Consider the following 16546-nt stretch of genomic DNA (forward strand, 5'->3'; position numbering starts at 1 on the left):
AGGAGATTTATTTTAATTTGGGGTTAACTTGAAGGTATGTTTTTGGTATATCATTAACTTAAAACCTCTAAAACATTAACGTTTTGTATATTTTTACGCTAATGTGTTTTATGTTTATTTTATATAATATCAACTTTGTAAAATTAACTGAAATGCTAAAATATTGCTGGGTTAAAACCTCGCAAAAAACTTTACGGATTGGAATCTTTTTTTAAGTTTTTTTTGGGCGTTTATAAAGGAATAAGACGTTATACAATAAATACTACACTAATACAACTAAAAAAAATTAACATTAATTTAATTTATTTAGTTGTGATAATATTTTAAATGGTAAATATTCCAATATAGTTAATGTAATAGGTTACTATATCACAACTGGCTGGGTAGGGATAAAAATACAACTTGCATAGGTCGCGAAAAGTTGTTGCTAGCGTGCGTGTTACACGACATTCATAGCTTGGAAAAACCGCAAAGTGCTTGAAAATTGAACTTTTTGCTGTGGGGTTGATTTCGCATTTTTCCATGTTGGCAAAAAGCGTCTGCAGTCATGCAAAACATTCTTGGCCAGCTTGCGAAATAAATGAAGTGGAAAAATCTGGAAACGTTTAAAGTTTAAAGTTGAGGAATTCCTAACAAGTTTATGATTACATTTGTACATTTGTGCATTTTTATTGATAATAATTGGTTAACTGACGCTAAAAAAGAATTTTTAAACATGACAATTTGTAAAATTCACTTTTTTCCGTGAAATAAACCATTTGTTAATTAGTGATTTATTTTGTCTAATTTTTAATGCATTTTTGTCCAATTTTTAATGCATTTTTTGTATTTAGTTGCAATTTAAATTACACGTTAAAATTTTGTGAATTAATCAAGAAATAACAACACCATTAACCTGGTTGTTGCGTATTCTGTAGCCTTATCAAAGTGTCAACAAAATTCTGGAAAAATCAACAAAAACCTGGGTTCCATTTTATATTCACCGAACTTTTTTCAGTCGGTTTAAATGTGTGATAACAATATGTTCTATTACGTCATATAATTGTCTATTGTTGCGACACACTAGCTCGGTTTTCCAGGCGCTATTACTTCCGATAAAAGCCCGAATTGACTTAATTCTCAAACTATTCATTCGACCTGCAGCTGAGTGGAAAAAATTGAGTTTTTATTTCGACATGCAGATGCTAAAGGTAAGGTTAAACTTTTTGTTTAAAGTTAATTAGAATTATTTAACTTTTTCTGTCAAGTTTTAGGTAATAATGACGTCACAATAATGTAGCGTATTAATTCAAATTACTAAACCGTTTTGTTGTTTTACAGGGTATGACGTCACAAAGTTAATAGTATGACGTCACAGTTAATAAATGGATTTTTTCAAAAAATGGAAAAAACAGTCTGGAATGGCGAGGCACGTGATCACGTCGAAAAACGGCTGCTACGAGTCTACAAACAATCGAGTAAGTGACGTCATAGTACAAGTTAAATTTCACCATTTTACGTCACATTTTTTATTAAGAATTGCAAAATGACGTAATAGGGTTGCCGTAGTTACGTCAAAATGTTTTTAGATTTTACAAATTGTCGGTAATTTTGTTTTAAACGTTGCACCTTGGTTGTTTGAACAGTTAATTACATTGTTTGTCTCTGCATAAGTTGGATAAAACAATGATAACGTTGCTTAGCAACCCAGGGCCGGTATCTCACTAATTGGGAGGGGTCGATGGGCAAAATATTCATTTTGGTGATTTTATTCTTAGGTAAATTCTTCAACGTATGAAATAATTAATTAATCAATTTTTTTTAATTTAATTTTGAAAAATTAAACAAAAATTTTATGTTTAATTTTTTTATTAATAGTTTTGTTAAATTAAAGTAATAACGATTAAGTTTTTATTTAATCAGAAATATGGCTTAAACATATTCTTAAATAAGTTACTATGACAAAAAATAATTCCTAGAAAAATTAATTTGCATATTAGTAAATCCAATTAACAAATCTTGTTTAAAAGCAGTTTAGCAACTTGCTAAAATTAAATTTTTAAAAAAAATTAAATTTTGCTAAAATTAAATTTTTAAACTAATCTTCGATTTTCAAACCCAATTTAATATTTAACCCCTCTTTTAACCTGCATCTCACCAGCCCTTTTAATATTTAATATTGGAGTTAATCTGTAAGCTAACAATAGGAAAACCAGGAGCCCGAACTTGCAAATATTAAAACCTGCTGCTTAATTATTATTAGTTGTTTAAAAGTCTTTTAAAATTCAGAATTTTCAAATTGTTTTGCGCTTTGTATTATGATAGGTAATTCTTTGCGTTATGACGTAATAAGTTTAATTTTTTTGCATTATGACGTAAAAGGTTGAAATATCCTTCGGTATGACGTAATATAGCTTTAAAATGCTAAAATGTATGTTAGTCAAGATTTTAGAATATTTATTTGGCGGGGATTTCTACGTCATAATTTTAAATGATATCGTTACCATGACAACAACGATACAAAAAATTTAAAAATAAATCTAAAATTTTTTGGTTTTGGAAGATCGCAATTAAAGTAGTTATTTTAAAATAATAATTAATCAGATTAATTAACAAAAGTTGGAGTTTTTTTAGTTCAAGGAATTTTCAGGTTTTATAAAAATTCCATTTTGTCTCTTTGTGACGTCACTATTTAAAAATTTAAAATATTTAAATCGATTCTTCAAATTTTGCAAGATTAAAGGATATATAGTTACATGCGCAGTAGGTCAGTGCGCATCTTATTGTGCATGGCATGGAATCGTGCGACAATCTAGAACGTTCCCGAATTCGAATCACGAATCGGGATTTTCAGGTTTTTAGTTTTCTTTTATTTTTTATTTAACTGGTGTTCCTGGAAAAAAATAATCGAATCGATTTCAGTTAAAAATCTGTCTATTACGTCACACAAATTTCCATTGTGCTGAAATAATCGAATTCTTAAACAGACTTCTAATTAGTGTTAAGTTAGGGTCAAAAATGTTTTCCAAGTAAATTTAAAATTAAAGTCGTTATGGCAACCGTTGCTACGAAAAATTTATGGCATCTTACATACGTTGCTAGGACGTTTAGTGACGTCATAATAATTAGTTGTGAAAGTGACAGAAAAAAGTTATTTTAGTTAAAATTAATAGAACAAATTATTTTAATTAATTAATTAATTAATTGGTGAATTTAATATAAAAAGTAATTAATTTTTTATTAAAATTTTAATAATGTTTACGGAAATAATATTTAAACGATTAAATTCTAATTTTATGAATAAAATATAAATTTTTGTGTAAGTTCAAGTTTATTTTGTGTATTTTTAAAATGTGAACTTGGTGCAGTTGACCTTGAAAAGTTGAAATTTTTAAGGTCGTGTAAAATTGAAAAATGTTGAAATCTTCTGGTATCGCCCGGGGTCATGCAAGGCTTGGAAAATCATATTTGTCACGTGACCACGGTCCCAGAGTTCGAGAGAACTCACCTTTTTCTCTTGTTTCTTTATTCGAGAGAGAGGTCAATTTTCTCGTTTTCTCTTTATTGTGAACACCCGGCATTTCTACCTGCGGGCAAGTTTAACTTTTTTCCCGGCGAAATTAAAGTTTATGCGCCGGGGTTAACATCATAAATTTTATTGTTGTCGTTTTACGAACCTTAACATCGATGTAATAGCGAGGCGTTTGTGACGTCACTTACCATGTTTATTACCAGCGTTCCGTTTATCGCGCGTAATTTTCCTGAACTTGAACTTGTTTTTAAATATACTAATCGCTATTTTCAGAGAATTGTTTTTAAGGTATTAATATTACGTCAGCATTCGTAAAAATATTATTCATGTCTGGAAATATTACTCTGAAATCTAAAAATATTTTTCTACTCCAGAAAAACAAGTTTTAAGATATTTTTGATTAAATTGCGGAGGTTGAGATTTAAACATAAATAAGCTGAGGTTGGAAAAGAAATATTTTTTGCCTGTTTTCATGCATGCCGTATTTTGTTAGTTAAAGAGAAAGCGGGAGAGATTTTAGGAAGAAAACGGGGAGAAAATAAGAGAAATTCTGTCGTAATTTTGCAAACCCGGTTTAAGGCAAACATTCCAACGTTGAACTGAAATGAAGTGAAACAAAAATGTAGACTTAGTTAAAAAAAAGGAACATTTTTTATCTCACAAAAAGGAATTTTGTTAACTAAAAATACAGAGAAAATTTAAACTCAATTTTGCAGTAAAAATCGTATATTGAATTATAAATATTAGTTCGTTTCTATATTGTTCATATGCATGCGATTAGGTTAGCTAATATATGTAAAAGATCAGGCAAATGGTATCTTAACTATGGTAAAAAATGTTAAATATTTTGTATAAGCAATGTTTCTGCAGATTACAAACTAAATGCAATTGCAGATGTTTAAAAGTTGTGGTTAAGTAAAATTTTGTGAACAGGAATTTAGTTTTAGTAAGTTAATTTTGTAATTAAAGCATTTTGACTCTAAATAAAAAAACATAGTATTAAAATTTCCTTTTAAGTAAATCTAAAAGACAATTTTATATTGCGAAAAAATCTTACCGAAATATAGGTTTATCTACATTAACTTATGACGTCATTTATGGTGACGTAAACGCACTTTTTGAAAAAAATTTTTAAATACAAATAATTTTAATTAATTTCAATATCACTTTTAAAATTATTGTTTAGCCTTGATGTGTTGTATTATATAAAGGTTTAAAATTATAAGAACTTGTTGGTAGCGCAAAGTTTCGACTATTACAAAAATATTTTCGTTCAAATTGAAAGCGAATTCTCGAGATATTGATTGGGTCGTTGTCGTTGGACCGGTTTTAAGTTTTCCTTTTTTCCACGTCGGCCTCGGGGCATGGCACCTTTACTTCCATTTAAGTTGCCGTGCATTGCAAGAAATCTTTTTGTGTTTGGAGTTCATCAAGGACAGAATGAAACATTTTGAATGTGTGTAAGTGTTGTATGTTATATATCTAATCCGCGAGCAGTAACTATAAAGATTAGAAGATATAGGATATTAGTTTGTTAATAACATAGAAGTAGATTAACATATTTTAAAACTTAGTTATGGCTTGAAATATTTAAAAAATTGTATATTTGTGTGTTATTTGCTTGATTCGCTGATTTCGCTTTTTTAGATGTTTTAAAATAGTTTGTTACCAATAGGTTAGTAGATTGTTAATAAGGGAAAATAGGTCAAGGTAAATTAAACGTTAATTATAATGTATTTTTAACGTTATTTAAAACTATAGTTTGTGTTATTTGCTTTGAAAACTTTTCAAAAATGTTGAAGATGTTGGTTAGTAGTTTGTTAATATAAAAAGGAAGATTCACATGTTGTAAAAAATAAGATATAACTTAGTTTATTCATTTATGTATTTTATGTTATTTACTTTATTCGCAAGCGATATCTCAGTAAAGACCTTTAAAACAGATATAAGTATTTTGTTAATAAGGGTAAATGTACATTTTTTAAAAGTTAGATATAGCTTAATTTATTAAAAAAAGCTGATATATTATATGTTTTATTTGAAACCCGTCGCTCATTTAAAGGGTTTAAGATATAGGTTATTAAAAGAAAAGTTTAGGTATTTTAAAAGTAAGTTATAATTTAGTTTATTTATAAAATTATATTTTTAAGTTACCAATTAAACAAATTTACCATAACGCATATAGTTTTTAATGCAAAAAAACGATTAAAAATTTTTGTTGTAATAAAACACGTGTGGCATTCAAAGATGCCAAAAATCGTGAAAGGGTTTCCGTGCAAAATTTAAGTTTCCACTTCCAGGAAAATTAAGCAATCTAGCTTGCAAGTTAACACAAACGCAGGAAAGGCTTTTAAAGGCGTTGGGAATTAGTGGTAAAAGTTAAATTTACTTTAAAATATGTAGACTGCAAATAAATAAAATTTAATGTTTTAATTTTTACAAATATTATAAATTTTTATATGAAATTTCAATTCCTAAATTTTTTTTTTTGATTTAAATTTTTTCTTAAATTTTGGAATTTTTTTGTTTAAAAAGCTTGCTTACGTCACTAGGCACGCGTATGACGTCACAGAGTGTCATCTATATACGATGGAAGGATATTTCGTATTCCATATTCAACAGGAAGTCGGTATTTTTTAAATGTTTACATTTAGACAACGTAGCTCAACAGTGCAAGTAAAAGTGAATTTTAAGAAACAATTTATTGCGTTTTTATGTTTTAAGTAGAAGTTTACGCATTACTACATCAAGCTTTATTTGCAAGTATTTTATAGTTTAGTTTATTTTAGTATTTAGTTGTAAAAATAACGAATTAAATAAGAATTAGAAATTTTTTCTCGTTTGAAATTTTGGTTTTTGTAATTGAAGCAAAAAATTGTGCTGATTTTAAGTTTTAAAGTCTAAAAATGAAAAAAAAATTAAGTTAAGTTATTTTTAAAGTTTTTTCCCAACAATTTTACCTAAAAAACGCATCCAAATATTAATTAAAAGTTTGTTATATATTTAATTTATAACAACAATAAAAAACAATTTCCTATAACTTGGTTTAAACGATGTATAAATGTCATAATTGAATTTAAACAGTAATATGTTCTAATATTGTAAACATTGTATTATATTTTAAAACAAAATTTAAACAAATCTTTAGTTAATATTTAAAAATTATTTTTTGTTTTATTATATAAACAAACTTGTATAGTGATTTTGTTTATAGAGAGCATATTATATCATTGGTCCAATCAATCAAACTAACTTCCCATAGAATGGAATAACGTAAGGTCGTTCAAATTAATGTGCTTAGTTAAAGCTTATAGATGGATAGGAATTTATTTTTTTTAAAACTTTTATTTAAGAATTTTAGGATAAAGTTATGTACTAGTATAAGTTTAACTAAGAAAGTTGTAATACACAGATAAAAGCTGCAATGAAAAAATGGCGAAACTAGATATTTTAACTTTATTTTTTTATTAATGAAAGTTTAGATCCTTTTTAAGCGATTTATCAAAACTAAATTTGAAATAGAGTTTTAACTATTTTGTGATTGATATTTTGCCACGACAATACGGTGGCAGGATGTCCTTGTTTTGACTTTTACGTTAGTTACAACCCTTCGCCGACGATCAAATTAACTTTATGTTAATTTTGACCAAAAGATGGCAACTATATACGATTACTGTTTAAAAAATTTTAAAGTTGAAGCGACTTTAGACAAAATAATTTTTCGAATCCAAATTGAAATCAGAATTTTTTTTTGGTATTTTAGGAGAAAAATTGCTTGAGAATAATAAAGTTGATTATTATGAAGTATAAAGGTTAATTTATTGCGCCATAATATCTATAAAAATGGAGGTATTTTTAGAATTTTTGTTATTGCTGGAAAACCAGTTTTAGAAAAAAAAAATTTAAATTTAGGGTGATTTTTAAAATAAATAAAAATGTTAATTAGTAATTAATATTTATTGTTGTTTAAATAAAGAATAATTGATATTACGTTAAATAATTATTATTTGTGATGTCGAAAAGAATTAAGCTAATTTTTTTTAATTTGTCATAGAAATTGAAAAAATATAATTGTAAATAAAATGATATCTCTGTGTTTTCCGGTATTCGATTTTGGATATATTACAAAACACAATAATTCGCAACATCAATTTTCGTCATTTTATCATCAAATTACGCTTTAACTCTATATTCAATTGTAAACAGAATTTTTTAGGTTTAAATATACGAATTTGGTGTATTTTTGGGCCAGTTTTAGATATAGAGTTATGGATATTATTCGTTGTATTGTTGATTATTGGCAATTAAATAATGAGTATTGTTTAACAACAATGGATTAGTTTTTATAACAATTAGTTTTTAATATAACAAAGGTTAACAATGGTGTAGTTGTTTTACCAAATTTTGAAGGATTTTAATTAAAAAAAGTTCTAAATTTACTTTCTATTTTTTATATATATATTAATAACCTATTTTTTACAGGTTTATGTTAAATAAGTTGTTATAATTTAATTTATTTTGATATTATTATTTTGGTATAAATTTTTATACAACAAAAAAACAAGGTAATTATTAAACAATTAATTAAAATTTACAAACTTTGTAAACTTAAAATTTTGATTTTTATATTTTATGTTATGTAGAATATTTAATTTGTTTTAAATCTAAAATTTAATTAATTTTGCAACTTAAAATTTTTTTAATTTTACAAACCTTAAATTTCTTATGACAAAATAATCAAGAATTATTTTCACACAGATACAGGTGTAATGCCTGCGAATAGTATGGAGGATATTACACGAACCGATGTCAATTCTCCAGAACAAAAAAACTGGGAGGAAAATAAGGAATCACCTCCACCAAGTAAAAATAACTTTTTTTATCTCTTCTGTGACCAAATACTTTTTACATTTATTTATTTACCATTTTTTATCAATATCTATTTTACAATTTCTATTCTAAGATATTAATTTTGGTTAAAAACATTTTTAAAATGTTTTTTAAAATATTTTTTTTAGAAAATTCTAGCACAAATGGGTCCCCTACTTTTAATAATGACGTCATAATGACATCAACAAACGACGAGGCACCTACGCTGTCTATTCAACTTCCCACTCTACCTTCGATTATGACGTCACTATCTCCTACGTCACAATCAAGCAAAGAAAATGGTATTAAGAAAAAACGAATATTTTATAATAGTTAGGAAAATATTGTTTATCAATTGTTATTGTTTCTTTGGTTCAAAATAATAACGTGGGAAGTTGCATTGTGACGCAATAGTCGTCCCACGTGACGCGATAAACTGTTTGTGTGACAATTTGTCCTCGGGCGATGTTGCAAATTTTACACCGACGCAAAATAAACAAGTTTTTCTTCTGAAGGAAATTTTTAATCGATTTTTAGCTGTTCTGGAATACAAAACTGATTATTAATAGAAATGATGCCATATTTTTTATATTGTGACGTCATTTTTTAACAATAAGTTTGTCTAGATCAACCATCCGTGACGTCATTACAACAATCGGTCAGCCCGACACCTACATCACTTGTCTTAAACAACAAAAATGAAGGTTTGTGACGTCATAATTTGTTATTATAACAAAAAAGAACAAAAACATAAAATTTATTTATTTTTCATTTTTATTTATTCCGTCACAATCTTATGTAAATTACGTCATAATCTCATGCTTGTTCTGTAACAGATTTGAACAATGACGCGAAGTCGCAGCAAGCGCGGAACTTAAACTTGATCGCATGTGAGGAATGTGGTTTGATATGCGCGGGTCAGAGTCATTACCAGGTTCATATTCGATCTCATACAGGTATAAGCTTTATCAGATGTTTTTTCACTTTTTTAAATATTGCTTATTTATTTTTTTAGTAATATAATTTTTAATTTTTTTTTTGATCTTGTTAATTTTGTATAGTTCAAAAATTGTATAATTCTTTTTTTGAATTTTTTTTGCTATTTTATTTTTCAATTTATTTTTTTTTAGCCTACATTTTTTTATAATTTTTGGTATTTTTTTAATAATTTTAAATTTAATTTTGTATTTTTTTGTAAAAGTTTTTTTTTATTTAAATAAAGTTAAAATTTAAAGAAATAAAAATTTGGAAAAAAAATTGACTAAACATTTTAATTTTTTAACAATTAAAATAAATGTATTTAAAAATTAATAACTTTATTAAGTTGTTTATCACTTTTTCTTAATGATTTCATAGTCACCATTGTTTGTTTCGATGACGTCATAATGTAGACTTCGTTCCAAACTTTAAGGAAAATTTCAACTTGTTTTGAGAAAATTAAATTTTCGATTTAATTATTAGGCTTCGCAAATCGATAATATTGAGAAAAAGAATCTTGTTGTAATATTTATAAACTTAAAATCTCCTGTTATGGCTATTTTGAATTATTATTCGCTATTTTGGTCAATTTTGCACACTTATATAGCGGTGAGGGTGTTATTTTTAGTTCAGTAAACTTATTTTCGATATACTTACTTTACATTTGAGAGAAAATGACAAATTTACGGAATTAGGAATTGATATTAAATATGGAAATTTTGATATCACAAACTTTGTTATTACTTTATTGAATTAGCGTTTTATGCCCACGCAAAACTTAAATTTATTCATAAATTTGGTTTATTAATCATAGCTTTTATATTTAAAAAGTTCTAGACTGCCCGACCGGCGCCCGAGGGTATATGGCGTTTTCTTTTATACTGCCAATAACGTTGGATTTAAAGTTAAACATTTTGTAATAAAATTTCCTGGCTATATATTTAATAAGGAATTTTTACTTTTTTTTAATACTTTAAATATTTATTTTAATTCATTTTTAATAATTAAAGTTACACTTAAATGTTCGTAGTAAAAACATTGAAATACTTTGAGTCAAAAAATATTAAAATTAGTGAACAAATTTTTTAAACTATAAAATATTTAAATTTTTTCAGAACAATTTTTTTGACATGGAAAAAATATAAAATCTATCTTAAAATTAAAAATATTCTACGCGAGAAAAAAAATGTAATAAAAATTGATGTCTTAATTTGATTTAGGAATTTCAAATATTTTTACTGATAGACAAACTTTAAATTTCTTATTTTTTTTTGTTCAGGTGAGCGTCCGTTTAAATGTTCAGTTTGTGGGGTTGCATTCACTCAGAAGGGAAACTTACGACGACATTACAAGATTCATTCCGAGGAAAAACCGTTTCAGTGTCCGGTTTGTTCTTACCGATGCAGAAGAAGGGATGCCTTGAACGGACACATGAGAATCCATTCTGGTATGTTATAAAATCTACAAGAATTTTTAATTTTTTAAATTTCACCAAGTAAGATTAAAAAAAGTGGGTAGTAATGGTTTTGTAATGTTAGTGTTTTTTTAAAGATATATATCATTTTTTAATTTTCTTTAAAAAAGGCTTCAAAATTTAGTAAAATGTTTTGTCATGTTTAAAAAAAGGCTGATGGTAAAGTTTTAAAGTTCCATAAATTTATTTTAATATAATAAAGTTGTGTAAAAAAATGGTCTTAAAATGTCATATATTTTTGTTTAAAAATCTATGGTATTTTTCCTTTTTTTCTTGTTTGTAGAATCTATATTATTTTTTAATTCTCCAATGTGTTGTGTAATATAATACACATGGTATTGGAATGTTTGGGTTTTTTGTTTTTGATCTAATACCTTACAGGTGATGTTTGTTCTTGTTTGTTAAAACTATTAAAAATGCCATCGTTAATGTGATCCGATAATATTGGAAATTAGTTTTAATTTTCTCCTGACGTGGTTTCCATAAAAGATTACCAAAAAACTTTACCCGATAAGTTAAATTAATGAACTTTGTTGATAGGTTAATGTGTAACATTTTTTAATAAAACGAATAAATAAAAACAATCAATAAAATATGAGGAATGATGAGCTTATTTATTATGGACAATACGAATTTCCTGTATTAGACCGACATAACAACAATGTTTATTAATCATTTGGACAATTTTAGTTGTTACTCAATGTTTTATATTATATGTAAATGTTAAATTCATTGGGTGTTTTAAAGTTTTACTCATTTCAGTACATTTATATTGGCGTGCACTTTGTACTTATATTTATTCATCTAATTTTGGTTGTTTAGTTCTGATGTAATTATTCTTATTGTTTATATTATTTTTAACCAACTTTGATTCCTGTCTAGTTTAACACTTGTATAGATAGTAACTTAATTAACACATAAAATACTGAGAATGTAATATGTTCGCTGTTAGTAAGGTTATATATGTGTTTTATCGATTTAAAACCTTTAAAAGTCCTGCTACCTTTCTTAGTTTAATAACTGTACAGTTTTACAGATCAAAAAAGGCTATTGAAAACAATTTAAAATTATTTTTGTCTCTATATAACTTAATTTTAAAGAACATAAAGGAAAATGTTTAAAACATGAAAATTATTATTAATTTTTTAATTTAAGACACTATTAGTTTTTAATACTTTAACTTTGATACAGATGTTCGCCCATACAGATGTGTATATTGTGCTAGAAGTTACAAGTCACGACAATCTTTGAAAGAACATGAATACCAATGCACTTATAAGAACGACCCGATATCAAAAGGTAAGTTCTGTTTTTCTACATTTTGTTTACATAGTTTAGTTTTTTATGCAGTATAATTATTATAATAAAAATTAACTGTTTTTTTTATACTAAGGTTCACTTTTGTTATAAATTGAAGATGTTTCGGATTTTAACGAAAAGCCCCTTTTTGTTTTATTTTATTATAATTATTTTATTGAATTTTTAAATTTTTAGTTAAATTTAAAAATTCTACTTTTAAAATTTAGTTTCGGGTCGTTCTTCGTCAGCCTCGCCCGCAAAACTCAACAGCAAGATGTCGCCAAAGAGGCCAAATTACTCCCAATCCCAACTTTTACCTTTGCCCATACCTCCCATGACGTCATTACTTCAGTCTCAACAATTTCTTAACCTAAGCGCCAACCATTCGTTGACCTTGGGACAGAATGCGAGCAGTAGCGGGAAAAGGAAAACAACAACCCCGCAGAAATTTACAAGATTTCCCAAGGTAGTATTAACATATTTTAATATTAAATTATCTCAATATTTTTCTGTTTTTAAATTTTGTTTTTGCTGATACTAAGAAGATTATTTATGTTTTGAACGGTTTCAGACGTCTTAACGACAATTTGTAACAAAGTTTTTGTGAAAAGTGTAAAGAATTTACATATATACAAAAGATTTGGTCAATTGTTTTAAGCAGGGGCATTTTAATACACTAGAGCAAATTTGACCCAAAAATAAGAAAAATATATGTGTTAATGAAACCTACATTGTTGGAAAAAGGCAAATTAAAGGCAAAAAGTTCTTTTTATTGTGTTGTTAAAACCTGGAAACAGAAAACTTTTTTAAATTGATTAAATAATGTTTTTTAGACAGAGGAAAATTCTAACTTATCGAAAGTGATTGCTCCCAAACCAATCTTACCACCTAGCATCTTACCTTCTACTGTTGCAAATGCATTACAGTACATGCCTTCTCTTATCACTTCAATGATGCAGCAACAGCTTAAGAAAAACCAAGAGGTAAAATATTGGGTGTTTGTTGTTAATTTTATATAAAAGTTGATGATCAAGTGGTCTTAGGTTTAATTCGCACCAAAACCGATCTATTTCAAGATTGATATTTTAGTTTAAAATGTAGTTGTTAGTAAAAAAAAACCTAAAAAATACTCTAACTAGACTGCTTTATAAAGTTAATCCTAAAAATAAAAAAAAAATGATTATATATTTTTTTAGGAAAACGCTTTACAAGATGAAGCCATCGATTTTTCATCAAAACGAATTCTTCCAAACAAGTTCGAATTGGCGCGAAATATTGGTGAGTGTGATGTCATAATAAAAGCATGGTTTGTTTAATGTTAACATTAACTTTTTATTAAAGTTGATGTTGCTATTTTAATTTTGTTTTAAAGCTTTTATTTAAAACCTTTCTGCATTTTTGTTTTGGCCTTGCTTAGCTGACAAAGACGAACTGAAAGATCAGCTCCCTTACGCCAACCAGCGGACGTCGGTTGAAGGTGAATTCGTTCTAACCTCAGTGACAAACGGGGACCAACCTTTCAGGCCTATTAGTAATCCTAATAATATTGCTTTAAAAGCATGCGACCTTAAAGAAAAAGGTATAATTTTAGTTTAAAATTATATTTGTCTAATTTTTTGTTTGGTTTTGTGCTTTTGCTGAAATTTTATTTAAATATTTGGCATTAATTTAGTCAAACCGACAAATATTATTTTATAAATAAGTTTTCGTTTGTTAATATGGATGTGTTAAAGTATCTTTGTTACAGAATAGATTAAAATTTTATTTTATTCTTTTTAACAAGTATTTCAATCTGAAGTATTCTTATAGCATTTTTTTAATTGTTAATTAATTTTTTAGCAATAAGTCGTTTGGTTGAAGATTACCAGAATAATAATGGAAAACGATCGAGCTACACACCGCCCTCTAACGGTGGAAGTTCCAGAAGAAAAAGACCAAAATATTTGAATGAAAGGGTGATCAGCGCATCTAGTTCACCCGTTAACGTAAGAAAAATTAGTGAAAACTTTAAGTTAAAAAATTGACTTCGTAGTATGTTAAAGTTATATCTTTTGTAATTAGGGATACTATTTCAATTGCCTTTTATAAGCATAACCAATGTATATTTTGGTTTTCCTTTTCAATTGGATTTTCCTTTTCAGAATTTCTCTTTTCAATAACGTTACAAAGATCAAATTTAATAATGTTTACTAAAGCCCCTATGCTTCGAGAATACTTTTTTCTTCTTTGTGTTGTGACCAAATGTAATGGCCTGACAAAAAAAGGCTACATTTTGTTTGAAAAGAACTTAAATTTTATATTGAAATTAATATTTAGGTTGAGAACCAATCGCGTGAAAAAGTTTCTCCGACTCTGATCAAATATAGAAACAATGCTGCGGAACAAAGCGAGGATACGTCATCAGAAGGACGAAGTACGTCACCACTTGGAAAATCAGGTGATTATAAAAACAACAATATAACACGACAAACCAATCGTACAAAAATATGAGAACATTTAATTAATAAACTAGAACTTCAAATTATCGGTCAAAAATATGTTGTTAAATATTTTCTAATTTTTGGCTCTCGCTAGGTGACGCCTCGCGCTCAGGATTGCGCGTTTTCTCCACTTCAGCCGGGGAGGAAGAAAACGAGATCGAGGAACTGAAAGCTTACCTTTGCTCTCATTGTCGTTGCTTGTTTCTTGATCACGTGATGTTCGCCATCCACGCCGGTTGCCATGGTTTCCGAAACCCACTCGAGTGTAACGTGTGTGGTTACCAGGCAATCGATCGTTACGCGTTCCAATCTCACATCGTAAGAGGAGAGCATCTTATAGTGCGCGGGGATCATGAAGATGTTGAGGATAAAGTGGAAATAGCGACACCTAGTGAAGATTTAACAGCGCGATCGGAAAACGAGGCCGAGAATTTTATTTCGAGGCCTTCGTATTTACCGAAAGCAGTTGTCCAATGAATTTCTTATTAATAATTTCTCTTACTAATTTATTTTTTGTACTTATAATGCACTTTGTCAACACAAATAGTGTTCTAATAGTCAATTTAAGCTACTTATCGTGTACATATATACTTAAATGTTGTTGCTTTCTGCTTTTTTTTGCAATGTTAAATTTAAAACAAAGTTTCTTATTAATTCCTTAAAATTGCACTTACCCTTGCACATAAACCCTTTCTACTTGGACAGAATTATTCTCTTACGCTAGGCTAAATATTAAAGCTCTAAAGTTTGATAAATATTTTTGAAAGTTTCAGTTAAGACTGCATGTTAATTGTTGTTTTTAAAAAAAAATTAATTTAAAAAATTAAGGTCTTAAAATCTTGTTTAAATTTGCACTTAAAAATTTAGTTTCATTTTCATTTATTTGGTACAAAAATTATCTCTGTTAATGTAGGTATAAAATACGTTTATTATTTTTTTAAAATTTACCTTCTGCTATGCTTGTGCCTTAACTGCTCGCTATTCATTTCTAAAATTTAATTCGCTGCTTTTGCAATGTTTATGGCCTGAGGTACAAGCGTTTATTAACTAAATTCTTTACTTATTTTAGTATTAACCACTCATGCATTAATATATCACTTTTTTATAATTTGCTTCAAAGTATTTATCCTCAAAATCTAATACCTCATTAATGGGCAGGTTTCTTTAAAAAAGTAATCAAAAATTTTGTAAAATTAATTTTAAAAAATTTCGTTAATAAAAATTAATTTTCGCAATTTTTTTTTTTAATCAAAATTTTACAAATTTTTAACAAAATACGCGCAATATTTTTTTAAATAATTACGTAAATTATCAATTTTTTTCCCGCAACTTTTGCCCGCAATTTTTGCCCAAGTACCTCTTGCATTTAAATTTCTGACGGCATAACACCTCAAAATAAGTGTGCTTGATTATTTAAATAGGCTAACAACATTTGAATGCAAAATTTTGGCGTTATTCGCGTTAATACCTTTTTTTCTTGCTAAATAATTCTATTTTTGCAATTGTACATTTTGCTATTTAATTTTGTTTTACATTCTATTTATTATTACCTTTGTGGACCATAATTTGTTAAAGCTTTCTATTAAAAAAGTGCAATTTAAATTGCTATGTTAAAGTGTTGGACGAGTGTTATTTGCTTTGCATGCAACCTTACGTGCCTTTCGGTGATTGGTCAACAATAAAACAGTGTTTCCAATATTTTATGTCGTAGCTCCAAAACAGTGTTTCCAAAATTTTATGTGGCCATTATCCTGAACATGGAGAAGATACAATTTTAAAAGTTACTTTATTAATTAAATTTCCATTTAAAACAGTTTTAACTTTCAGCTTAGTCTATTGAATCTTTTCCTACTAATAAATTAATGGCAAAATTTCGATTTTTGTTGTTACTTATTAAAGGATAAATAAGTTAAGTTTGTAAGGCCAATTACTTTG

The 16546-nt window shown here is 27.2% G+C and overlaps 1 protein-coding gene across 1 annotated transcript; it reads left to right on the top strand.

Annotated features, from left to right (window-relative positions):
• Positions 1-1453: 1453 nt before the first annotated feature.
• LOC145742720 (ikaros family zinc finger protein-like) lies at positions 1454-16230 on the top strand. The gene is made up of 14 exons (XM_082560503.1): positions 1454-1457; positions 8270-8374; positions 8530-8682; positions 9007-9084; positions 9217-9336; positions 10638-10805; positions 12024-12131; positions 12359-12597; positions 12965-13114; positions 13328-13409; positions 13549-13710; positions 13971-14116; positions 14448-14568; positions 14706-16230. The coding sequence occupies exons 2-14, from the start codon at positions 8281-8283 to the stop codon at positions 15086-15088; spliced, it is 2004 nt and encodes a 667-aa protein (XP_082416629.1). The 5' UTR covers positions 1454-1457; positions 8270-8280; the 3' UTR covers positions 15089-16230.
• Positions 16231-16546: the final 316 nt, after the last annotated feature.

The sequence above is a fragment of the Corella eumyota genome, chromosome 2 (assembly GCF_963082875.1).
Source record: "Corella eumyota chromosome 2, kaCorEumy4.1, whole genome shotgun sequence".
Classification (NCBI taxonomy): Eukaryota; Metazoa; Chordata; class Ascidiacea; order Phlebobranchia; family Corellidae; genus Corella; species Corella eumyota.

Bases quoted from the DNA above. Each gene is read 5' to 3' on its own strand.
- LOC145742720 (XM_082560503.1), top strand. From the start codon at position 8,281: ATGCCTGCGAATAGTATGGAGGATATTACACGAACCGATGTCAATTCT. The intron at 8,683-9,006 runs GTATTAAGAAAA...AAGTTTGTCTAG, and splicing joins ACAATCAAGCAAAGAAAATG to ATCAACCATCCGTGACGTCA. The intron at 13,410-13,548 runs GTGAGTGTGATG...GGCCTTGCTTAG, and splicing joins CGAATTGGCGCGAAATATTG to CTGACAAAGACGAACTGAAA.